The sequence below is a fragment of the Barbus barbus genome, assembly GCF_936440315.1.
Source record: "Barbus barbus genome assembly, chromosome: 37".
NCBI classification, from domain to species: domain Eukaryota; kingdom Metazoa; phylum Chordata; class Actinopteri; order Cypriniformes; family Cyprinidae; genus Barbus; species Barbus barbus.
This window is the reverse complement of record NC_136715.1, coordinates 10773315-10797833: the sequence shown is the minus strand read 5'-3', so window position 1 is coordinate 10797833 and position 24519 is coordinate 10773315. Positions and strand designations below refer to the sequence as shown.

The 24519-nt window shown below is 39.3% G+C and overlaps 1 protein-coding gene across 1 annotated transcript in view; it reads right to left on the bottom strand.

Annotated features, from left to right (window-relative positions):
• igsf21a (immunoglobin superfamily, member 21a) overlaps positions 1–24519 on the bottom strand; it is a 240935-nt gene that overhangs the window by 1970 nt on the left and 214446 nt on the right. Inside the window, exons 6-9 of the mRNA XM_079396363.1 lie at positions 15847–16327; positions 10369–10469; positions 5840–6032; positions 1333–1371 (exon numbers count right to left, since the gene is read on the bottom strand). Of these exons, the coding sequence (XP_079252489.1) occupies positions 1333–1371; positions 5840–6032; positions 10369–10469; positions 15847–16327 (814 nt within the window). The remainder of the gene's footprint in view (positions 1–1332; positions 1372–5839; positions 6033–10368; positions 10470–15846; positions 16328–24519) is intronic.

Sequence of the window (24519 nt, the reverse complement as noted above, 5' to 3'; positions counted from 1 at the left end):
ATTTGCATATTCAAATTTACATTCATAGATGCGGCGGTGCACAGGAAAGAGGTGCGGTGAGGGGATTTGGGTGAGGCGAAAGAGAGAGAGAGAGTGAAAAAAGAATAAGAGAAAAACAAGAAATAAAAAGCAGAGGCCTCCTTCCGCCCTTCTGCCTGACAGTTCTTCATCTTTACATATGAGACTCTAAGAAACTGTAAATGAGCCAGCACTGAATGTATAAAACAACTGTAATCCATCACTGAATTATATTTGCTGTGGATGCGCTGGTGCATTGGTAAGTGATGGCTCACTTCTAGATTCTAAATGATGAAAGCACAAGCCTACGGAAGACACATGGCCTCTTGAGAGGAGGAGAGGACAGAAGGAGACCAGAGACAATAAAAACACAGTATGCAGCGTTAGAAAAGTCTCAGGGAGGGAAAGAATTAAAAAGACCAGAGGAAAGGGCAAACTAAATAAAACTGAACTACTACAGTATTATCTAAAGAGCAGTGTACTACAGCGTCCCTTCAATCAATAGAATAGCTGGTTCTTGGATCAATGGTATTCTCCTGTCCTCAGTATGATTACAGAGCAAAGCCTATACTTTTGTTTGCTGTATAGCTGCAATTTATCAAACCACAATTAAGCAATTTCACAATTCTATAATGTGTAGGAAGCACACACTGCTTTTGAAACATCAGCAATTCCAAGAGAACAGTTCCACACATTATACTGCTTTTACAGTATATAGAATGTGTAATCCAATCAATGGTGTCCATTTTTCATCTCAAAAATTAATTTGGTGATTTAAGCATCCAATTTAGCATAAATAGGTCTTAACTTTTGGCAAAAGTGACTGCTTCATTTCTTACCCTCAAAATGGAAGATTTTTTGCTACTGACTTTTAAAAAAAACTCATTCTCTTGCAATGCCTCCAAAACATGTTTTGTTGTCACATGACCTATGTTGAATGTTGTACTTATTGCTTGCTTTTTGCTTATTTAATTCAACAAGTGATTATCTCAGAAATAAATACATTTATTTGGACAATCTAATTCAATTTTGTGCAAAAAAAAAAAAAAAGAAGATGTTTAGGCAAATATTTTATCAATGCGATATTGCTTTTGGTTCATGTGCCATTCTCACCATGTTACATCAAGTTGAGTGCATTGCATGTTGGGATAGTATTCTGACCTTGCTGCATTATTTTTAATAACTTCAGTTGTGCAATTATACCACTTGTAGGAAGAAAACACTGTGGAACTGCTCCCTTGTCTTCTCAAACAAGAGGCAGCAAAAAGCTCACACAGCCAAGGAATCTAATCATTGGGGTGTTCAAATACTTACTGTTCGGATTCTGTGTGTTTTTCATCATACTTGGGTTTTCTGCAGAACAGAGAAGAGGAGGGAGAGTTGAAGATTAAGAGGTGGAGAGAGAGAGAGAAGAATATATTAATAGATAATACAAGAGATAACCATCATAGGTTTGTGCTCTAATGAAGGATGAAAACCACAAGTTTCTTACAGGCAAGACTAGAACATCGCCGAAGAGTTATCAGTTCACTTCTATTCTTGGCAGGCATCAATATAAAATCCACCAAAGTGTTGTGGACTTGTGAACTCACAGATGAGCAAACTCCAAAAAATATCAAAATCTTTTCTAAGAATCCTCAACCGCCTCCACGACAACAAAAATCTATTAACAAGGCCCGATGCTACAAGCTTCCTTTCTCCTAATGCTCATCTTTGTTCTTTAATACTGAAGGGCTCTAATGAATGGCTATTGAAACGGGTCAATAGTAGCCCAGTTCAAAGGCTCTTAATCACCATTCTCCCCTCTGTGCCATCAGCGTTCAGACTCAAAAACACAAGGATGTTTTGAATGAGGTGGATGATGGCCAGGCCACACTAGGCTTTTAAATAGACATTAATGCTCCTCCACGTGAACTATTCCTGAGGTGATGTTCTCCCTAAAGAACCGCTTTTCATTAAATGATGGACACATTATGTGATTATTTACTCACTCACCCTCATGTTATTTCTAAGCAGTGTTTTCTTTTTTTCTTTTTACAATTACAGTGAATTAGGACTGAAGCTTTGAAAATTCAGGAAGGATATAATTCAACTGCACCATAAAGGCATCATGGTCCACACAACTCAAACATAAACACTGATCAATTAAGTTGCTATTCTCTGAAAATCTTGACATCTGCCTGCACATTTAAATAATTTCATTTCCATTGAATTGGTTGATTTAGTTCACAAAACCAGTTTAAACTCGCTGATTTAATTATCTGGCTGCAATGCTTGACAGTGCACTCAAGGGGAAGCTTTCAGATAAGTTTAAATATAGTGGATGGACAACTTTATGGATTGATGTAATGATATATTTAAGATACTTTTGCATTATTTTTGAAGTTTGAAAGCTTCAGTCCCCATTCTTTGTACAGTATTTGTATGGTAATGGATTATTTAATTCAATGTGTAATGGCAAATTATGTTCTCAGAAAAAAAATATAGTTATTTGTAACATTTAATTCAATTTTGTGTGAAAAATATTTTAACAAATACTCAGTCAAAGAGATACTGCCTTTGTTACATGTGTCATTCGCAAAATGGAAGATCAAGTCAAATGCAATGCATTCAAATTTTTGAATTTAGAATGACATGAGGGTGGGTAAATAATGATCATTTTTAATTCAGTGTGCCCTATCCATTAGCAAAAGTCATATGTGTGTTGTACATGCTCATGCATTATTTTGAGGAGTGAGAAGCAATTGCTTTTGCATGTGGTTGAATCTACAATAAACAACTGATTCAATTGATCATGGGTGCAATTGTATGTTCACGCCTGTTGTTAAAGCGTATTCAAGCTTGTTGTCCTCAGCCTTGGCTGTCATTCGGATTATCCAGAGGAGCACCGACTGTCCTTCATCTTCCAAAGCACATATTTGATTAGATCTGTGCTCACGCTATAGGCGGATCTCTCATAAACCCTGACAGCCTTGAAAGCTTAGGGGGGAAATTAGTCCAGGGGCAGCAAAACACACACACACAAACACAACAGCATCGGCAAGCAATCTCTTTCTAACATCAATGAAAACAAAGCCAAGACTTAGTGGGCACAGCATCTGTTTCAGCAGCAAAGAATGGCCCAACAAAACCACAGGGATCTGTGAATCTGTCATACAAGCACACAAAAAGGCAATTTTTATTTTAACAAGATGTTGATGATGTCATATTTGTGCTAAAAAAAGACAGTATCCCTTAAGGAAAGACATCTGTGACCCAAAAATTCCAAAAATACTGCAGATTTGACCATCATCATGTGTTAATCGTCTTTCCTCTTCAGGAACTCAAGCTGTGTCTGATAAGACGCTTTGGGAAACATCTCCAGCGTAAGCGGCTCTGAATATTGTGTGTAATCAGTTCAAATGATGGGCGAGACGTCACAGTCGGGGTGACGTAATGACCAGCTGGTATAAAAGCACATGCGATGCAGCCGGCATCAGCTTTTTGTCATTCAGCAAAAGCGTTCTGTGTATGTTGTCCATACTTTCTGTTTTGTGAGACTTATTTAGTGTTGTCTGTCCTGCCACTTTATAAGCTCCACATTAGGTCTTTTTTATCTTTTTTTTTATCTCTGATTACACCAGAGGCCAGTCTCGAGAGACTGGTTCCCTTAGTAGACCATTTGGCAGCATGGAAACTACTGCCAAATGTGTCACGATGAGTCCGGCAGACTGTAGAGAGAGGCTACAGAATCCAGTTCAGTTCTCCACCGCCTCGATTCAACGGGGTTATTCCCACCCTGGTGGGCCCCGAGCAGGCTCTGGTAATGGGACAAGTAGTAGACACTCTCTTGAGCAAGGAGGCCATCGAGGTGGTCCCTTTCCACGAAAGAGAGTCCGGGTTCTACAGCCGGTACTTCATAGTTCCAAAGAAGGATGGGAGTTGCGTCCGATTTTAGATCTGCGTCAGCTGAACCGCTCAGTCATGCGACTGAAGTTCAAGATGCTGACACTCAAACAGGTCATGTCTCAGATCAGGTACGAGGACTGGTTTGTCACAATTGATCTAAAGGATGCATACTTCCATGTTTCCATCCTTCCCATGCACAGGAAGTTCCTGAGGTTTGCTTTCGGGGGCGACACTTACCAGTATCGGGTTCTTCCGTTTGGCCTAGCACTCTCACCCCGCACTTTCACGAAGTGTGTGGATGCTGCGTTAGCTCCGTTGCGGCTACAGAGTTGCTTATATCAACCACCAAGGAGGTCTACGCTCGCGCCCCCTGTACAGGCTGGCATGCCAGACCCTTGTGTGGGCCTAAGGGAGACAACTGACATTGAGAGTGGCATATATCCCTGGGCATCTCAATATGGGGGCAGACATCCTGTCGAGACAGGGGCCGAGGCCCAGGGAATGGATGCTTCACCCAGATGTGGTGAAGGAAATCTGGAGAGTGTTTGGCCAGGCTCAGGTGGACCTCTTCGCTACTTTGCTACTCAGGAGACAGCGCAATGTCCCCTCTGGTACTCTCTAGTTCATCCATCTCCATTGGGGCTGGATGCTATGGTACAGACATGGCCATCGGCTTTGTGCGCTGGGACACGGTCAGTCTACTTCTGGTAGCACTGTTCTGGGCGGGCCGAGTATGGTTCTCGGACCTGATTTCTCTCCTCGATGGCTCTCCATGGGAGATTCCCGTCAGGAGGGATCTTCTCTCACAGGCAGGGATCTTTCACCCCCACCCAGAGTTATGGAAGCTGTGGGTGTGGCCTCTGAGGGGGCGCAGCTCATGGCTTCCGGTCTCTCAACCGAGGTTGTTGAGACCATACTCCAATCCAGAGCTCCCTCAACGATGCATCTCGTTCCCCAAAGCATCTTACCGGACGCAGCTCGAGTTCCTGAAGAGGAATGCCTCAGGTTACGTATGTAACCCTGGTTCCTTGAAGGAACGAGACACTGCATCACGGTGCCACACCTCCTGCATCCCAGCGAGCGTTTTGCTTCATTCCTTGAAGCTGATGCCGGCTGCGTCGCACATACTTTTATACCAGCTGGTCATTACGTCACCCCGCCCGTGACGTCTCGCCCATCATTTGGACTGATTACACACGATATTCAGAGCCGCTCATGCTGGAGACGTTCCCCAAAGCGTCTTACCGGATGCAGCGTCTCATTCCTTCGAGGAACCAGGGTTACATACGTAACCTGAGGCGATTTCTTTTGTCAGTTTGGTTTAAATAAATTAATGTCCTTATATGCAATATTTGGTTTTATTTAGCATTTTCTCATAAAATAAAATGTTATTTTTTTGGACAAAAATGTGAGTAAATTTGACTAAAATCAATGAATGACTTGACGAAATATTGACTTAATTTAAAGGACATTGTCCTCAAAAGACAAAAAAATAAATCCAATAGAATACAAGTGAAGTCGTGGCCTAATGGTTAGAGAGTCGGACTTGTAATCCAAAGGTTGCGGGTTTGAGTCTCCGGCCGGCAGGAATTGTAGGTGGGGGGAGTGAATGTCCAGCGCTCTCTCCACCTCAATACCACGACTGAGGTGCCCTTGAGTAAGGCACCGAACCCCCAACTGCTCCCCGGGCGCTGCAGCATAAAATCGCTGCCCACTGCTCCGGGTGTATGTTCACGGTGTGTGTGTGTTTCACTGCTGTGTGTGTGCACGTTGGATGGGTTAAATGCAGAGCACGAATTCCGAGTATGGGTCACCATACTTGGCTGAATGTCACTTCACTACAATAATACAATGAGAAATAAAATTCCATGAACAAAGACCTTTAATTATTGCATTTAGGATAGAAATAGGAGTTACTTTTGGAGCTACTCACCGAAAACAATGAGGCGTATGTGTGTGTCAGTGGACCCCAGTGGATTCTGGGCCGTGCAGCGGTACATGGAGCCATTGAGTTCTGCAGGCACTCGCTCCAACACCAGTTCCTTCCCATCTCTCTCAGCACTGCCGTCCAGCAGTCTGCCGCCAACCCGCGTCCAGGTGAACAGAGGCTCAGGAAACACCTCATTCTGGAAGTAGTGTGTGTGTGTTTAGTACACAAGGATGTGTACATGTGTACAAAAAAAATCAGTCCGAAGAAGAAATGGATGTAAAATATTTCCGTATTAAATCAGTTACTGACCTATATTTGATTTATTTTTTAATTGGAATTCAAATTGTGCATGATTTATCCATTTGCTGTTATCTAATGCTCACCTCACTTGACCTATTTCTTCTTTCAAAAGTTAATTTCTCAAAATGAATATCTATTTTTAATAAATCATAATGTTGAGGTGTAAAATCACAATTGATTTTAAAGCTTTATTTTATATTTATTTACTCAGTATAGAACTTATATATCAAAAATGCATCCTTTTAAATAATGATCAGCTTCAAATGTATCTTATATCATTAATAAACAACAATATATTATGAACAATAATAATAAATATAACAATCTGTATTTAAAAAAAAAAAACTGCTTCCTTTAAAAAAACAAAACAAACAAAACAACAACAAAAAAAAACAATCAATACTCAATACCTTTCCATTTGGAAGACAGGACAGAAAATAAGAGAAATAAATCTTTCACCAAGACGTCAATGAAATGCAATACTATATTATATAGACAATTTAAGCATTTCTTGTAATAGACTTCCAGGAAGAGGAATGTAAGGGGTTTGCTGGTTGTTAGGGGGGTAATGAAAAAAAAAAACATCACATTAAAAAGGTCATCCACAAGAGGCAAAAGAATATCAAGAATTCTTATTTGCTCCTTTACAGTGGTCCATGTTGTAGCATTTTCTGCAACTATGCCTGAAAGCCCACTAACACAATACATAATTTAATGTCTATTTGAGCAAGTCCTTGCCTTTTAATACTTGTGAAAGCTCACTATAAGACCGTTTGATTCTACACAAGAGGACAGGTGTTACGAAACCCAGAAATATCAGTGCCTGTGCCAAAGCTAAATCCCTTTTCATTGTAGATCCATTTTCCAGACATGGGAGAGGATATCTTTCCCCTGCTGATCAAACCAATCTACCCATGTTCTGGGTGTGATAAGTGACTGGCTGGCACAATCCATCTAACTTCACAAAATCATGTGGCTTGTCTGGGTGACCTTTGATAATGGCTCATTGGAGAGTGTGGCTTGCATGTGTGTCACTGGACTTCCACATTCACACAGCAGTGAAATGGGTTTGCACTTGCTGGTGGAATCAGGTCAGATCTAGATAAAAAAATATATATATCCCCAATGGCTCTTGACCGGTTAAAAATCAAGACATAATGGTAAGACAAGCTCTTGGAGAGCATAAAGGCTCTGTACTTAAATACAAAATTTCAAATTTCAAGAAAGGAAGGAGACACCAATGTGACCTCATATGTTGGTGGTTAACTAGAGTCTAAATAAGGGATATTGAGTCTGTTTTTTGTGACTGTTTGAACTGCAGGGTAGTATTTAGTTATCTGTGTTAACATTTTTCTTATCTACATGTGAAACCCAAGGCCTTGGAGCAGCTAAGGATAAGGGAGATGTTCTTCCAAATACATTTCTATTGGCTTTAAAATCCTTTGAAATCTTTTGTGGAAACATTAAGATCCAAACTGGATTTATGTCCCCGTCAAGCCTGTTTATGGTGACCATTCTTCTATTATTTAAAGGTGTACTTCAAATATGTAAAATATGGGTGGAATAAACACACAGATCTGCCAGACCAACCGCCCATGCACCAACCAACTCCCTCCCCTACTCAGGTAACTCCATCTTAGCATTTTTTTCCCATCCAAAACCCAACAAGAGAGGGCATTTTTTTAAAAGTAAAATTCAATTTTAGATGGTAGCTATATTTTGAAGCATGGTTTTAAGCTGGTCTGAACATGTCCAGGTTGGTCATTAGCTGGTCTAACTGGACACTGATGAGTTTAGACTGGGATTGCTGCCCATCTAAATGGTCTACCAGCTTGCAAATTACCAGTTTTGATCTGCGAATAACAAGTCTAAATCTGCTAATCATCAGTATAGACCAGGCAATGATCAGTTTACACAAGCTCACAGTCCCTTTTAACCGGCTAGAACATAGCTAAACCTGAAATTTCCAGGAGGAATAAAACACAACTACTGTAACATTCTTTTAAATTCATGACACAAACAAAATAGCGTAAAGTAGATTCAGTGATGATAGCATATCAGGTCTAATTTCTTTCCACCTGAATGCCGTTGGCTAGACACATCTCTGAGTCAGACCTGTCACAAAGATTGGGCGGATCATCACCAAACTGTTCTGTGTTTATCTGCTGGGGAAGATTTTTTTTAGCTCTTGGCAGACGGTGATAGTTACACTGAGACAATCTCCCTGCTTCACTAGGCTTGTGGAGCTGATGGACTATTGAAGCAAGTATAAATTTGGCGCCGTTGACAGTAAAGCGCTCCTGGCTAGCTCTGTGCTCACACCTGTTTTGCTAGCTAGTCTGACAAGAACAAACGAAAGCAGCAAAATCCCTGAAAGCTGCAATGCAATACATCAACAAACAGCTGATTTGTTTTTTAATCAGATGCTCTTATGCCTTCTGGTGAGAATACCAAACAGATCACAAACACAAGTAAGAGGAGTTTAGCGTTAGCAAAAAGAAGCTAAATGTTAGCATAATAAATCTTATACTTTATTTCTGGGGCTAGTTCTTGTCAAGCATAGATTTTTCACAGCAAAATCGATTTTAGCGTCTTGTTTATAGCATTTTACTGGAAAGCATCTTTTAAACAAGATAAATTTATACAAGAAACAAAACGGCAGTTATTAAGACTAAAGACAATATTATACCTTATACTGTACTATACTTATACCCCAACAAACTATAATTTTAAGCACAAACATAACAATTAATGAGATTTTATGCTTAAAAAGAGAAAACACTATTTGCCAACAGGGTAAGACAAATAAATGTATATATTCTCAGAAAGTGTTAGAATTTTGCTGCTCAAATAATTGTTTCTTTCTTTAAAGATGTTTTTACATCCTATATTTTTCAGATATGTCTGTTGGAAAACAATACCTAATTAATAAGAAAATTGGTAACTCTTTAAAGGGAACACATATTCAATATTAGTCTCGCGTAGCCAGACCTTCAGACTGACGGCAAAACGGCTTCCTTTAAAAGCAACCAATCACGTTTCGTTTTGTTCCGCGTCATGTTTAGGGGCATGGAAATGTTGCCACAATAACAGACCGGTGTGTAAAACTCTCGGACATATTTTAAAGATTCTATGCCGCAAACTTTTAAATTTTCACATACTTTTGAAAATTAAATTTTTAGTTGATCCTGACAAGCGCTTGTCGTCAGTTGTAAACAAATCTTCTTTCGTGAGGGGGTTTGGCGCCACAGCATTTTTGTTTCCAGGCGGAATGTTAAAGAACCCGACACACAAGTCTCCCGGAAATCCTCTATAATTCAACCAATCCGATGATGACTTCAAAACTCCTGAAGTGTTTCCAGATAAGTGTGCCATATGCATCAGACGTTTAGCCAACGTTCCGTGGGCGTGACGTCTGAGGCTGAGACTAATTCAATATTAACCACCAGTTTTTAAAATAAAGTATTACATTTTTTTGTAATGTTCTGAATCACCAATTATTTCCTTTAACAGCTAACAGCATGCAAAGCGGATAAACATCTAAACGGAACAAATGCGACCCATGTTATCGTTTAGTGATTTTATGACAGCTTTTCATTTAAAGAGATTTATTAAATGCAACACCACATTAGTTTTGTTTCCTTTCTTCTGTGTTTATAGAGATGACACTGAAATATAGAGTGCTAACAATAGAGAAATCAATTGGGGAAAGAAAGATAATCGCAACCTAAATGCCATTTAATCCAAAGAGCATTCAGTCTGAGTGTCTGTAGACCATTTACAAATACATTCTTCTATTAGACTCTTATCTTATCTCACAACCGATCTATGTCTAGAACTTTCTAATGACCTTGAGTGCTCAAGGTCTTTTTTTTTTTTGAGTTGCAGCCCTAAGTACTTTACAATAGATAATTTTCAGACTTTTTGTTCTCATGACCTTTAAAGGACTTTGAAAACCCTCTATTTTGATTTCATAGCAACTTACATGATTGAACGGTTTGATTTTGTCAGATGCAGTGCACCCGTCCTTGGACAGGCCGAACCATTTGGATTGATAGCTCATGGATAGCAGTACCAGGTCATGAACTGACAGATACACGTGTTGTATTGCACACTCTGTAAGAATGGTCACTATAGTCATACATCACACAGGCTTAACTGCACATGCGGGACAAACCTCCACGTATCCAAAACTGAACTTGGCCCTGGTTTCGTAACCCCCATGGACTTACCACTGGAGATCCTACCTGGAAACCTTGGACGGTGATGCGAACTGTATCCCCTACCTTTGCCCTGGTAGGGGTTATCATAAGCTTGGGGCCTTTAGGAGCCGCTATGGAAGGAAAAAAAAAGAAAACTCGATCAGTTTTTGTTGCACAGCATTAAAGCAATACTAGTATACCAGCATAGCATTAACAGACTAAAGTCATGGTGTTTGACTTGGAGGTCAACTTGGAGGTTCTCAGTTTCCTTCATTGAAATTGCTGAGGAGTATTTATTTCCCAAGAGAGACAAGGACCTAAATTGGGTAGGCACTCATTACTGAAGAAGAAACAGAGCGTGCAAGGCAAACGGTGGAGGAAGTAAGATAAGAGACACTTAGAGAACTAATTCCCTTGTCTTGTGTGGACCGAATCTCCCAGATGGATTTAATTTGGTCTCAGAGAATGGCTGGGATGTGATGAAGGAAAGGTTAAAACATCATATTTTGACCTTCTCAGGCACTGAGGATTTCTCTTGTGTACTCAGGGGGAAGATAAGAAAGTGATTTTGTACATGTCTGGAAAGTGAGACCACAAGTTTCTCAAGTGAAACTTCCTCTATTTGGCAGCACGAGCTAGGCGCTTTATAGCGTCTGAGTCTGAGTGCGAGAACGCCTCCGAATGGTCCCGTGTTAAGTGGTTCTGCACCGTTTACCATGATTACCAGCATCCACTCTCTGTAGCCCTGAGAACCATAAAACAAGTTTTGTGAGCCATATGTTTGCACTAACACATAATTCCAGAGCGAAGCTTAGTAAATGAAGATTGGGCTTGAAATTGTTCAAAAATACAACCCACTGTGGCCTTTTTTCAACCCTCATTACGGCTAATGCTATGCTTTGGCTCCTACAACACATACAGATAATCCAACTACTGAGAACTATGTGAAACAATGGCTAATCATGCTTTTAGCCATCAATCAAGCCACAGAGTGTCCAGCAAAAGCTAATGAGGCATCAGGCCAGTCTTAGTCAGTTTAATGATTACCCCCTGGTGCTGCTTAATGGATTATGATTTCCGCTCTCACATTTGTAATGGGTCCTATGAATGTATATTTCACACATAAATCAAGTTATGGCAGGACACTACACTGAATGCACAGAAATCCTCTTTTGCCTGCTTACTTATTATGGAAATGATCTGGGATATTAGTGGCCAGGCTTTGCGGAGTGGAGAAAGAGATGTGACATGTAATACACAAGAGAGATTAAGAGCTTGTCAAGGCATGAATCATGACTCAATGACTCCATCGATTTTCCCTAAGAAAACAGTTGAAAAACAAAAGGAGACCATTGATAGGGTTTGTGTTCTGACAGAGCAATGGGCACTCAAAGGCTGACCCTGCCTTTTCCGTACCAAGTGGTTGAATTAACAGATCAATACCTCGGATTGCCTAACCTAAGCCCTAACCACCAGAGCTGACAAAAAAATTCACTGAGCTGTGACATTCTTTTTTAAAGAAAAAAGGTAAAATTGCACCTGTTAAAAAGCATTTTGAACAGAATTAGACTGATAAAACCTTATAAAAAGTGTGCTGTTGAAGTAAGGTGATGGCCAGATGTCTGGGGCCAACTCCAGGAGGAACATTTGGTGACCCATGTCATCACGTCACAAGCACCGTGACTGATAAGCCACAGAGGCACAGGCTTCACTAAAGGAGGCAACTACAAAAGTCTCAAAGTTTTGTCATCAAAACATTATAATGTATGAAAACATTTAACTTGTCTAAATGCACAATTAAATATACAATATCAACACCAGCATAAAAATCAGCCTAAGCTGGTGTATTTAGCAGAGCTAACAGTGTTCAACTTGATGACTCTGGGCTTAATGTAATTTACCCAAGTACAACATGGTTCTGGATCAACATTTTTATGAAGTAATCAGATTCTACCACTAGGTTTACTTATGACTGTTGATACAAATATTCTTCCAGGACTAACAAAAGATCCATGTTCAATATGTATAAATCATGTTGTATTTAACCCTGTCTTTCTTTGTAGACTTGTTTGACCAACTTCTCATGGTCCACTGAACCTCCAAGCCATTGAAACCCTTGATAGAGAAATAAGGTTGTTAGAATATAGACAGATTCATTCACACTCCCACACAGAACCAACAACAAACATCTGCATACTTATTATCAGTCTACTGGGTGGAGGAACTTGACGTGCAGGCATAGATCATCTCTATCCTCTGGATGTGAGAATATAACTCATTCCCCTTCTGTGTTTTTGCTGAATCAGTAGCACCTTCACTCATGCAAATCCTTACTGCTGAGCCTGGCTCAGCTTTAATTATGGAGAGGCACTGACTGAATCACTGCATATTTGGATATGACTGACAGACAGCCAAGTCAGGGCAACAAGCCCAGCCGTGATGCTCTGAGGTGAGGACAGCGTTCTGAGAACACCGCCTCCCCAGACCAACCGCATCCATTTAGAGCGCAGCCAAGACTTGCCTCATGAATATTCAGTGAATGTTATACAAATTTGAGTCGCTGTCAAGATGTTTCTGTCTCATGTGAAAATATTCAAATCTGTTAAAGATGTATGACTTGTGAGTGCTTCTATGACTTTACATAGACAGGTTAGTGGATCACCTGTACTGGAAGTGTCATGATAATAACTGAAATGAAACCTTCTACTGGAGCAACTGCATACATAATATCTTCCAGTCTTATTTCCTCAGGTAATATCTGTTAAAAAGTCAGCTTTGCATTACAGGAATAAATTGCATTTTAGAATACACTCACCTAAAGGATTATTAGGAACACCATACTAATACTGTGTTTGACCCCCTTTCGCCTTCAGAACTGCCTTAATTCTACGTGGCATTGATTCAACAAGGTGCTGAAAGCATTCTTTAGAAATGTTGGCCCATATTGATAGGATAGCATCTTGCAGTTGATGGAGATTTGTGGGATGCACATCTAGGGCACGAAGCTCCCGTTCCACCACATCCCAAAGATGCTCTATTGGGTTGAGATCTGGTGACTGTGGGGGCCATTTTAGTACAGTGAACTCATTGTCATGTTCAAGAAACCAATTTGAAATGATTCGAGCTTTGTGACATGGTGCATTATCCTGCTGGAAGTAGCCATCAGAGGATGGGTACATGGTGGTCAAAAAGGGATGGACATGGTCAGAAACAATGCTCAGGTAGGCCGTGGCATTTAAACGATGCCCAATTGGCACTAAGGGGCCTAAAGTGTGCCAAGAAAACATCCCCCACACCATTACACCACCACCACCAGCCTGCACAGTGGTAACAAGGCATGATGGATCCATGTTCTCATTCTGTTTACGCCAAATTCTGACTCTACCATCTGAATGTCTCAACAGAAATCGAGACTCATCAGACCAGGCAACATTTTTCCAGTCTTCAGCCGTCCAATTTTGGTGAGCTCGTGCAAATTGTAGCCTCTTTTTCCTATTTGTAGTGGAGATGAGTGGTACCCGGTGGGGTCTTCTGCTGTTGTAGCCCATCCGCCTCAAGGTTGTGCGTGTTGTGGCTTCACAAATGCTTTGCTGCATACCTCGGTTGTAACGAGTGGTTATTTCAGTCAAAGTTGCTCTTCTATCAGCTTGAATCAGTCGGCCCATTTTCCTCTGACCTCTAGCATCAACAAGGCATTTTCACACTTGTTAAATTTGAAAATCAGTGATAATATAGTTTATATACTTAACTGTAACATCTACCATTGCATAATGCAGTGAATCAAAATACAGTGAACTTTTACAGTGAAATTTACAGTAAATTTAAAAGCGATTTTCTTTTTCATTTTATTTGGAACTCAAAGGATGCAAATCAAAATAAAAGCTTGTTCAAAGCTAATTAATAATTTTGGCATTCGTGCAAAAATAGATTCACATTAAAACTTTTTAAAATAAATATTCTGATTTTAAATATTGATTAAAATAGGATAATTTAAAAATGTAAAAGAATATTGTTAAAAATGTACAATATTAATGCAACAAATATAGCAAGTTATGTTAAACAATTTAACACCATTAAGCTCTTTACCCCTTTAAAAAACATGACTGGCTTTGGGATATTTCTCACAGACAGTATACATTTTTTTTAAAATATTGCTTTATGTATCATTAATATGTGTAAATAACATAGAACAGTCCTGCCAAGTGAAAGTTGTGTGAATACATCTACTGCAGTATAGATGGTAAAGCAAAAGCTCTACCAGCTGACACATTTCTATCATCGCACAATATGTTATTGACTTAGGGATCTGTCTTTGTCCCTTTAGTCTGAATGTGCTAAACAAACCAATTCCTCACGAACTGCATCCCATGATTCATTTTGGTATATCGTGGCTATATGTGAACAAAGATTACTCTGCTGTCATTCTCTCTTGTGGTTGTAATAATTATATCATAAACAACTGGGAATCATGTTTAAGTGAAAATAAATCCACACGCTAAGAGGTAAACGTCTGCACAAGAAGCAGATACTCTTGTAATGTGATTGCAGTGGGTTCTGTCTGAGCAGCCATGAATCTCATAGGGGGAGATCATGTCGGAGTGAGACGAGAATGATGGAACGAGTGAGAATGAGAAATATTGAATGGAAAAGGCATCAGCTTCTAGACCATCTTCGCTTTCTTCGTCTTATCGCTGTTTTTTGTCCTTTCCCCCGCCTTCATCTCTTTCTGCACTGCTCCTGCACCACTAAGTGAGAGAAATGTCTCTGTTTATCTTGTCTTGCGTCTCATAACTTGCCTCTTTCTGAGGGTTGATAGCAGAGACTACAAGTGAGTGCTGCCTTTGAAGTGATAATGGGATCGTCAGGCCATCTTTGTTGTAGCTTTAAAAGCAAAAACGTGAAAAAAGCCTCTCATCCATGAAAATACAAAGGTATGCCAGTATCCCATTCTTTGGCGGCGTTTTTCCACGGCGTTTGGCCACGACTTTCATTACTTACAGAATAAACAAGTGAACGCAACAAGCCAATTTTACTGACACAAATAAGAAACGCAACATCCTCGTTTTAGCATCTTAATTAGTAGACGGTAGACTTTTTTACAATTATCAGTGGGTTGCAACAGTGAGATCCAGCAACAATGCCTTTGAGCGCACTGCGAAATTCCCTTTATGCTTGATTTCTTTAATTCAGGTTGACTTTTTCAATAACGTGGTTAAGTTAACTCAATCTACTGCGCAGACAGCTCAATGAATGGGCCTGTCAGTCACAGGGAGATTTTGCATTCTGCATTAGTAACTGCAATCTGCTTGCCTGTAACGCAATTAAGCAGCAAATAGAAACCAGTGTTAGTCTCACTGCATCTGTCAGATGGGGATGTAAAAGGATTCACCCACGATCAGACGAGGGGAGGTGAATAACAAGGTCGAAGGTCAAAAACAAAGCTTTCACATTGATCTAAAGATCTGCATCCTGCCAAATCAACGTTAAAGCTGACAAAAGCACTCTTACCCAGTATGACCTCAGTCTGCATAGGCATGGAGAGAGCCGGGTGCGTGATCTCACAGCTGAAAAGGGCGTCGTTGTCCAACTGCGGATTCAGAGTCCAGGTGAGTTTGGCCTGAACCAGCACAGACCCGTCGCTCTGGGGGATCTGCGTGTTGCTGAAGTAGTACAGGGGGTCAGTGCTCTGAACCCAGCGTGGGAACTCTCGGCTGACCACTGTCTCTGGGATGGTCTCTGTGGCTGGGCTGGGCTCTTGGCCGGGTTGTCTGGCCATGTAGCTCCGCCCAGGACTCTCTGTGTTCAGGCGTCCGGGCCTGCCATCCGGACCCAGCAGAGATAGAGACTTTCTCAGCTTAGTGTCGTCCAGATCCCTGCTGATCAGAGGTCTGGCTCCACGCACGCCAGCCGAGCCACCACCCTCATAACCCACGGTGGTTGAAACATAGGAGATCACCTCTATCAACTCTCCATCCCGCTTGAAATATACCTGGAAAGAGAGACAGAAAGTTAATGATTCTGTACTTCAATCAGACTAAATTATAATTTTTTTTTTAAACGTCAGGTAAACCCTTCATTCTGACTGTCAGTTGGACTAAAAATGGGCTGCCTCCAACTACCCTATAAGAATATCTGAATAAATGAATGAGTGAATGTATTTGGGATGGAAACAGACTCCAATCAGCCCCTAAATATGCTGATATAAAACAAACAAACATAACCTAGCAATTAAAACAACAACAACAAACAAAGTACGGGGGATTAAAAAAAAAGGCTCTAACAGCCCCTAAAATGTGCTGGCATAAAAATACAAATGTATTAAATAATAAATAAAATAAAAAATAAAAATAAAAGTAAAAATAAAAGAATAAAAGAAACTACAGAAGTTCTAAGAGGCCATGCACTATTATTATTATTTTCCCTTCTTGTTTTCTCATGATCATGTGGGTAAAATGCTTAACATGCTAAATGCATTGCTTATCTTATCTCATATGCTTGTATGTACATATAATGCTTTATTAATATGCTTATGTTTATGTTTATTGAGTTTTTGGTCTTTTTGGTCTCAATGCATTAAGCCATGTTAAGCGTTATCCTTATAATTGTTTTCTATTCTAAGTCATGATCATGAGAAAAAAACTATTCTTATTGTGTTGACATCACGAGACAATTAAGTCGTGACCACGAGAAAAATAAAAAATAAAAATAATGCATGGCCTCTTAGAACGTCCGTAGTGAACTGACTCCACACAGCCCCTAAAATAAATACATTTTCAAATAAATGAAAATAAAATCTAGAACATTTATGAAATAATGTAATGTAAAATTAACAGCAATACTAATACATACACAAATAATATTATTCCAGCTACTTTATTTTTCCTTTTTTCCAGTTTAAAATACATTTAATTTACAATTTGTATTTAAAAATATGTATTAATATACTTGTTGTTGTTGCAAGAAACCCGTGACTGCACGAAGATGCTAAATCGAATAACTATGGATGTTAAAATATAATCTCAAAACTTTGTCAATTGACAGGTTGGTTCTGAAATCGTTTTGCAGATTACACATTTCCAGCATGAAAACCAGTGTCATTTTGGTATGAAAAGGCATGGGAAACCTTTAAAAAGAAAGAGGATGGAACAGTCAGTATCTGCTGCAATCAAAGTAAATTGTGAAATTACCTAAACAAAAGTATCTGGGACAACACAAAAGCATCATTCAGCCCACAGCGCCAGTGAATGGCAAATATACATGACACAGTTTCTGCTTTGTGTTTGTGTTCCACTAGTGCGTTGCTGTAACAGCCTCTCTCCACTACAGTGCATTTGGGTATTAAGATTCCTGGCTGGTAAATCACTTGACAGGGAATTAAGTTCCCACTTCAACACACAACCTCCAGATATGTGTATTAAATTCAGTAGGCCTAATGCCTGTAGCATTAATTTTTGAACAGTGCTCTGCTTGTACCCCTTTTACTCTCAATCCCTCCTTTTCCTACCCTCCACTGCTTCACAAGAAGGAATAAGAGGGGTTCAGTGTAAAGTACTGCATGCTATATATATGTTTTATATAATCTGCTTGTCCATTCCGGGACCTTTGGACACTTTAAATTCCGTTTGCATAAGATCAAAGTTTCATTGCATTACACGAGACCTTTCCTTGCACTTTCCTAGCCCTTTTTTGCCCTTTCTTTACAGTATGTGTGTGAGTTTGTCTGGCTTCAATTTGATCTCAGCATTTATGCCCCCACACTCTGTTGGGTAAATAAACATAATGTAACAAGGGTGAATTAAGCTCATGTCCTTGAGAAGTCTTGTTTCCTGCTAGCAATGTCAAAAGAATTCAGAGAGCGACAAAGTGAGAGAGGCTTGTAAAGGACAGCGCTATTCCCTCCATGCGAGGACTGTTTTTGCGGCTAATGTGCTCTAAAGTACACACTTTATCTTGGCTGCTGAGAGGGGTTAACAGCGTATACCACACTGTGGCTTTTACTTGCATTATCCGACTATTTGTGCCTGCAGCCACAGGGAAGAGCAGACAAAGCAGATGCATAGTGGAACCCTCATGCTAATAGCTAAGGCTCCAAACAGCAGCTAATGGCTAATATTAGTGGTTGTGTGAGATAACAAAACAATGCCTTGACTACAGAGCCATTTAGAAAGGACAATGCAATAACTCATGCTACGGCTGAATAGAGGCTAGTTCAGTTGCAATGAATGGAGTATCTATAGGCCTCGGTTTTACTTAGTCAAACAAAGCCGCAGAAGGGAGTTTTCTGAGCATGCATACTGTAGCATCAACGCCACAGTTTATCACATTCCTGCTTTCCATGTAAACACACTATATCAAGGTTGCATAAACGCCCCAGGGGGACTGGCACTGTAAGAAGTGTACAGTAAGTCGCTATGAAAAAAAAAACTATGATAGTTATTCTCCAAGGCTTTTTTTTTCCTCCTAGGCTTTTGCTTGCCCGATCAGAGCAGTAGTAATATTTTCACTCTAATAAAAAAAAAAGAAAAAAAAAAGAAAACCGTGAAAACAGTATTAGTCTGAAATGTTATTACCTTGCAACTGTTTTTTATTTCAATATATTTTAAAATGTAATTTATTCCTGTGATGGCAAAGCTGAATTCAGAAGCCATTTCAATCTTCAGTGTCACATGGTCTTTCAGAAGTTATTCTAATATGCTAATTAACTGAATTAACTGAAACAAAACCATTTGAAAGGTGGTGTATTTTTAAATAAATTATTTTTTACAAAGAATAATTTACTTAAAGTAAATTTGCAATACAATGTGAAAAAATATACACTTAAGAGCATTATGTGCATTACACACACACACACACACACACACACACGTGCATGGCAAAATATTACTGATTTGCTAAATAAATGTTTACGTTAACAAACAGAATTCACAACAAACATGTTACTTAGGCTATACCCAAATGTTTCAGTCTGCAAAATATAAAAATGTGAAGAAATGAACAAGAATGTGAGCCTTGGTTTATCATACAAAACTAAACAAAATGTCTAGCCGAACTCTATTAATTTCTATTCTGTCTTGGGTTAACAAATGCTATGTTAGAGTCCCTTATCTTTGGTTAATGTGCCAAATGTCTTGCAGTACCTTTATGTCTCCAGCATGTGGAGCTATAAATCCTTGCCATAATCTGGGTTAGATCTGAGAGAGAGGTAGTCTGCCTCTGCAAATAGTGCACAGAACTCCTATTCATAGCCATGCTAATCACCAAGGTAACGGTCACACAACATGCTCAACTCATTCCCAGCCTTGTTCTTTGCAAACACGGTCTTTTCAATTATTTATACTGTAATACTGCTCCCTGAATTTGCTCTGTTTGAACATAATTCAGTTTTTTGCGTTTTGTGGATGGCATACTTGAGCTTTTACTTTAACAGTCTCAAACATGCATGCTCTCAACAACATTTTTCTGAAGAAAAGAGTCGACATGCGCTTAAGTTTTGTTTAAAATTGCTTAAACATGTCACACAATGTCCAATTGGTACGTTATATTAGCTGCAGTACATTACGGTAAGCGCCATTAATCATTTCAGCAGAGCATTGCTTATTACTGGTAATGTCTTATCACACAATGAGCAGGAAAAGGCCATTGTTTCTATTCACAGGGGATAATCAATTGTCCTTGTATTAATTTCTCTCTAATGTGCCTTCAATAATTGCCTTGTATCTACAGCCGAAGCTACAATGCTCATTTCCGTCGATACAAATGAGATATTAGACATGTTTGACGTGCTGTTGATGGCTGTCTTTGATTGGTTGTTGTCTGGGGAAAAGCAGCGTTTCTAAAGTCCTTTTTAGGGAGATGCCGGGCTGTCACACGTCTAACTCCCACACAACCTGAAATAGTTCCACATGAACGCAAGCACTCGTGTCTTACGCCTTAGTAAGGGGAGTAATTACACAGCAGCCAATGTAGAGTCTATCCAAGCAAGATATATTGCACAATAATACAGTAAGTGCTGAAATAAGCCAAAATATCATGTAGTTCAGTGCCTTTGAAGTGTTTTTGGCAGTTCTTAGACGCACAACGTTACAAAGGAAAGGGAGAAAAAAAAAACACCTCAGTTTCAGGTCTTGAATCATCGGTGTTTCAACACGCTTTGCACAAAGGATGCGCACAAAGCACGTATGGACCCGCACCTCGGCACAATGCTTCACGCCGCCAGTGGAGCGGGTTGCCCGTGAATGGACACTAATGAAAGCACCATCATGCAGCTTATTGCCAAGTGCACTATTTTGAGTGGAAAGCTTATTTAGAGACTTTACAATAGTGGCTATTCCTTTTCTACTTCCTAAAAATTGTCATATTTAATCACTGGAGTGTCAAAGAGATGATGGCCTTACTTCTGCTGTTACAATGCGGGAGTGAGAGCCGAACGGACTTAATGACGGATAATATGGGGGATGATTATCTAGCTCTCTTTCAATCAGCACCAGATTGTGCAGAAGATACACCAGCCTGGCCTGTCAGTTGATGGACTGCTGTGTTTTCGAATGCTGCTCTTCATGGTATTTAAAGACAAGAAACCTCCTTTGAGGCCCATCGGATTTGGGAGAAGACTCGCAAACAAAATGCGCCAAAAATGTTTTGGACAGATATGATTGATGTACATTCACATGAGTCATATCAGTGGAATGGATTAGAGAAAGCAGTTATATTTTATCTAAGGGTGAAACTGCCGCATGGTGGTTGAATGCTACGCATTTTACCTTGTTAACCTGTCTATTATCAGACACCTAATAAAGGTAAAAATAAACTAAAATAGTAAACTGAACCTACAGTTGCATTAGTAATCAAAACCTATAACGTTGTATAGGTAAATAATAATGTTCAGGACCACCTTGGCTAGCTGAAACGGGGGAAAAAATACTTGGTGCACATTTAAAGGATAAAGGATTTAAATGTTTTTTTGTTCTCAACTCATTGTTGCTCCAGTTGTGGACTGCTGAAAACAAAACAAAACAAAAACACCCCCCCCCCCCCCCCCCCCCCACACACACACACACAAATCACAACAGACCAAAACAAAACAAAAACCCACCACAGCTTTGTGAGGAAAAGACTGAAATGCAAGCTATTCACTGAGCTGAAAATTGTTGCAACTCATCCAGTTCTCAAATCAGACCGATTGGCTTGCTTAGGTTTTGCTTTTTGTCATTTGTGGAACTTAACATCTTATTGATTATAGCTGGTTTGGAGTAACACCAGAGTGAGTAAATAAAGATAGAATTTCATATTAGGGTGTACTATCCCTTTAAATTCAACATCCAAATCTGCCGGAAGAATTTTGTCAGCCTGATGAAAGACAAAATTGTCTGAAAAGAGCTGAACGGTGCCAAAATAAAGACAGCCTTTTCCAAAAGTAGTGAGATGATGAACATGCCGGGTGCTCCGCTCACTGTGGGAATGATACGTTGTTTTGAACCCCAAGCTATGCACAGTGGCTGTTAAATTGATTTCAAGAGGGTGTTAAACTGCAAAGCCATGGCATTGATTTGACTTACTAAAGATTGCAAAAAAAAAAGAAAAAAAAGAGAGTGAGTTCATGAAATAGAAAATAGGGAATGTTTCAGATGATATAGACGAAAGCCATAAGGCAGTGACACCAGAAAAGCCCAAATGAGATGAATCATAAGACAGTAAAGTAGAAAGGCATTTGAAGTTGCAGAAGAGAAATTCAGTCCAATGCTGCTGCCCTGGAGCACAGCAGTATCTGTTGAGAATAACATTATTTTATTTGTAGGCTTAGTGAAGCAAGAGGCAAATAAGTGAATAAACGTCCTGCAATACAAAATAAATATTAGTTTTGGTTTGGTTTTAAAACTTGTTTAGTGACTACTGTAAGCTTTCTCATTCTCTTAAAAGCATTAAGATTGCATGTTATATTTGGTTTCCTGATTTATTTATTTCTTTAAAAAATCCAGGTTATTTTCATCACACCTTGCCTTTATCCAGATCAGAATATTGTTTGGGATTGGATTGAAAGTAGTATCTCCCTTAATGGGACAGGTTCAGGTCCAGAGATACCAAATTATTTCCTGAATACAATTAATTTCAAAACACTGTTTTGAAGAGCTTCTAAGGTTTGAACATAGAATAGAGGCAGTAATCCACATGAGATTTAATATAATTTGGCAAAACCTTTTACCCATCTAGCTTTAGTCCCATCGAGACATTCTGAATGAATTTTAGAGCCTTATCAAAATGCATAAAACTACTCCTCCCTTTCCCTGTTTCTCAACCACATGCTTCATTACCACACAAAACTATATACTTAATTAACTTAATTAAGTATTATCCTGTATGATACAACCTTCAAATGCTTCTGTTTTGATGAGGACATAAATGTAAAAACGATGATAATAATCTTATTTTCATAACCCAACTGACTATGAACATTACTGTTAAAAACTATAAAATTCTCTCATGCAGTTTTACCCAAGCAAACTTATACATACACTACTGTTCAAAAGTTTGGGGTCAGAATTATTTTTTGACCTTTAAATAAATCAGCAATGATGCATTAAAATGAATCAAAAGTGATAGTAAAGACATTGATAAAAAGGTTTACATTATTTTTTTATTTTTTAAATATTAATAATATTTCTATTTTATATGTCTTATTTTGGCTGTACACATGTCATAATCTTCTAAAGATTTATAATTTTTGACAGTAATCTGATCTCAATGAGAATACTCCATCTATGTTATAAAAATACATTTACACTGATTAAATGGACAAATAAAACTTTCTACTGTCTTGTTAACAGTAATATGTTTGAAAATTGGTTTCCAAATATATTCACAGGCTATTGAAATACTGTCGAACAGTGCAAGAGAGAATCAATCTTTATATCTCTGAATAAGTTGTCTACACACAACCAAAAGAACCGGCTCACTCACTATTGAGGATGACACAAATCAAGCCACATTCAACCATCAGCCCAGGTCTGAAACTCCTTTGAAAAATATTATCGCAAGAGCCTCATCAGCCTCCCAGACATCCTGGAACCTTTGACTAAGATCTTTTCAGCTGTACTGCTGTTTCTGAAGCGGAGACTGTCTTGTGTGAATGAATGGCATGAATGGTAATGAGGGGCGGAGCAGTGGGATGAGCTCTCCTTGGGACTTGCACTCATGGGTTGTGTGCTAATAGAGGCCAGAGCTGGTCAGACTTTTGCTCAGCAATGCGACTCTTCAGGTGGGGTGGTGGAAATCATTTTCACACCACATGCCTATCACGCTGGGCTCTTAATTGCTGGAGATGGGGGCAAGATAGATCCGGAATACATTATGCTGCGCCCACAGAGCATGATTAATGGGCTGGAGGGATTTTTTACAAACCACTGGTTGAACTCAAGCGGAGCTTGTGTGGATGGTGTTCATGAGGTTGAGGTGTGTGGCCCCAGAAACCGCACTGACTTCATTGAAAAGATTCACTTCAAACGGTTACAAGGCTTTTGCACTCTACCCTATACACAATCACTGAACAAACAGTGAATAAAAATGAACAAACAGATAAAAAAAACTGAAAAAGTACACCAACCGGCCCCTAAAATATGCAGGAACAACAAATAACAGATGTTTAAGTAAATAAATACAAAAAAGGCTTCTGTTTTGTTTCTTGTTCTGTTTTGATGAAAAAGTCAATGTGATCAGGAAATCAAGTCTGTAATAGAGGATTTACTCATTTACAAGTCAAGTGAAATGTGTCATTAAGAGTGGGACAACCTTACTCAAGGGCACCTCAGTCGTGGTATTGAGAGCGCTGGACATTCACTCCCCCCACCTACAATTCCTGCCGGCCGGAGACTTGAACCCGCAACCTTTGGATTACAAGTCCGACTCTCTAACCATTAGGCCACTACTTCCCCTTAACACACACTTAAACAAGTAAAAGCACAATGACTAGATATTTACCAATTTATCTTGTTAAAATAGTATTGAAGAAACATTCCAAGAAATCGTTCTTATCAATATCTTATCAATTCTTATCAGTAGTTCATGCATTTGTTATTACTCGTTTGGACTATTGCAATTCTCTTTATTATGGGATAAATTATTCATCTATGGAGCGGTTGCAACTGGTCCAAAATGCAGCAGCCAGGCTCCTGACTGGAACTCGTAAAT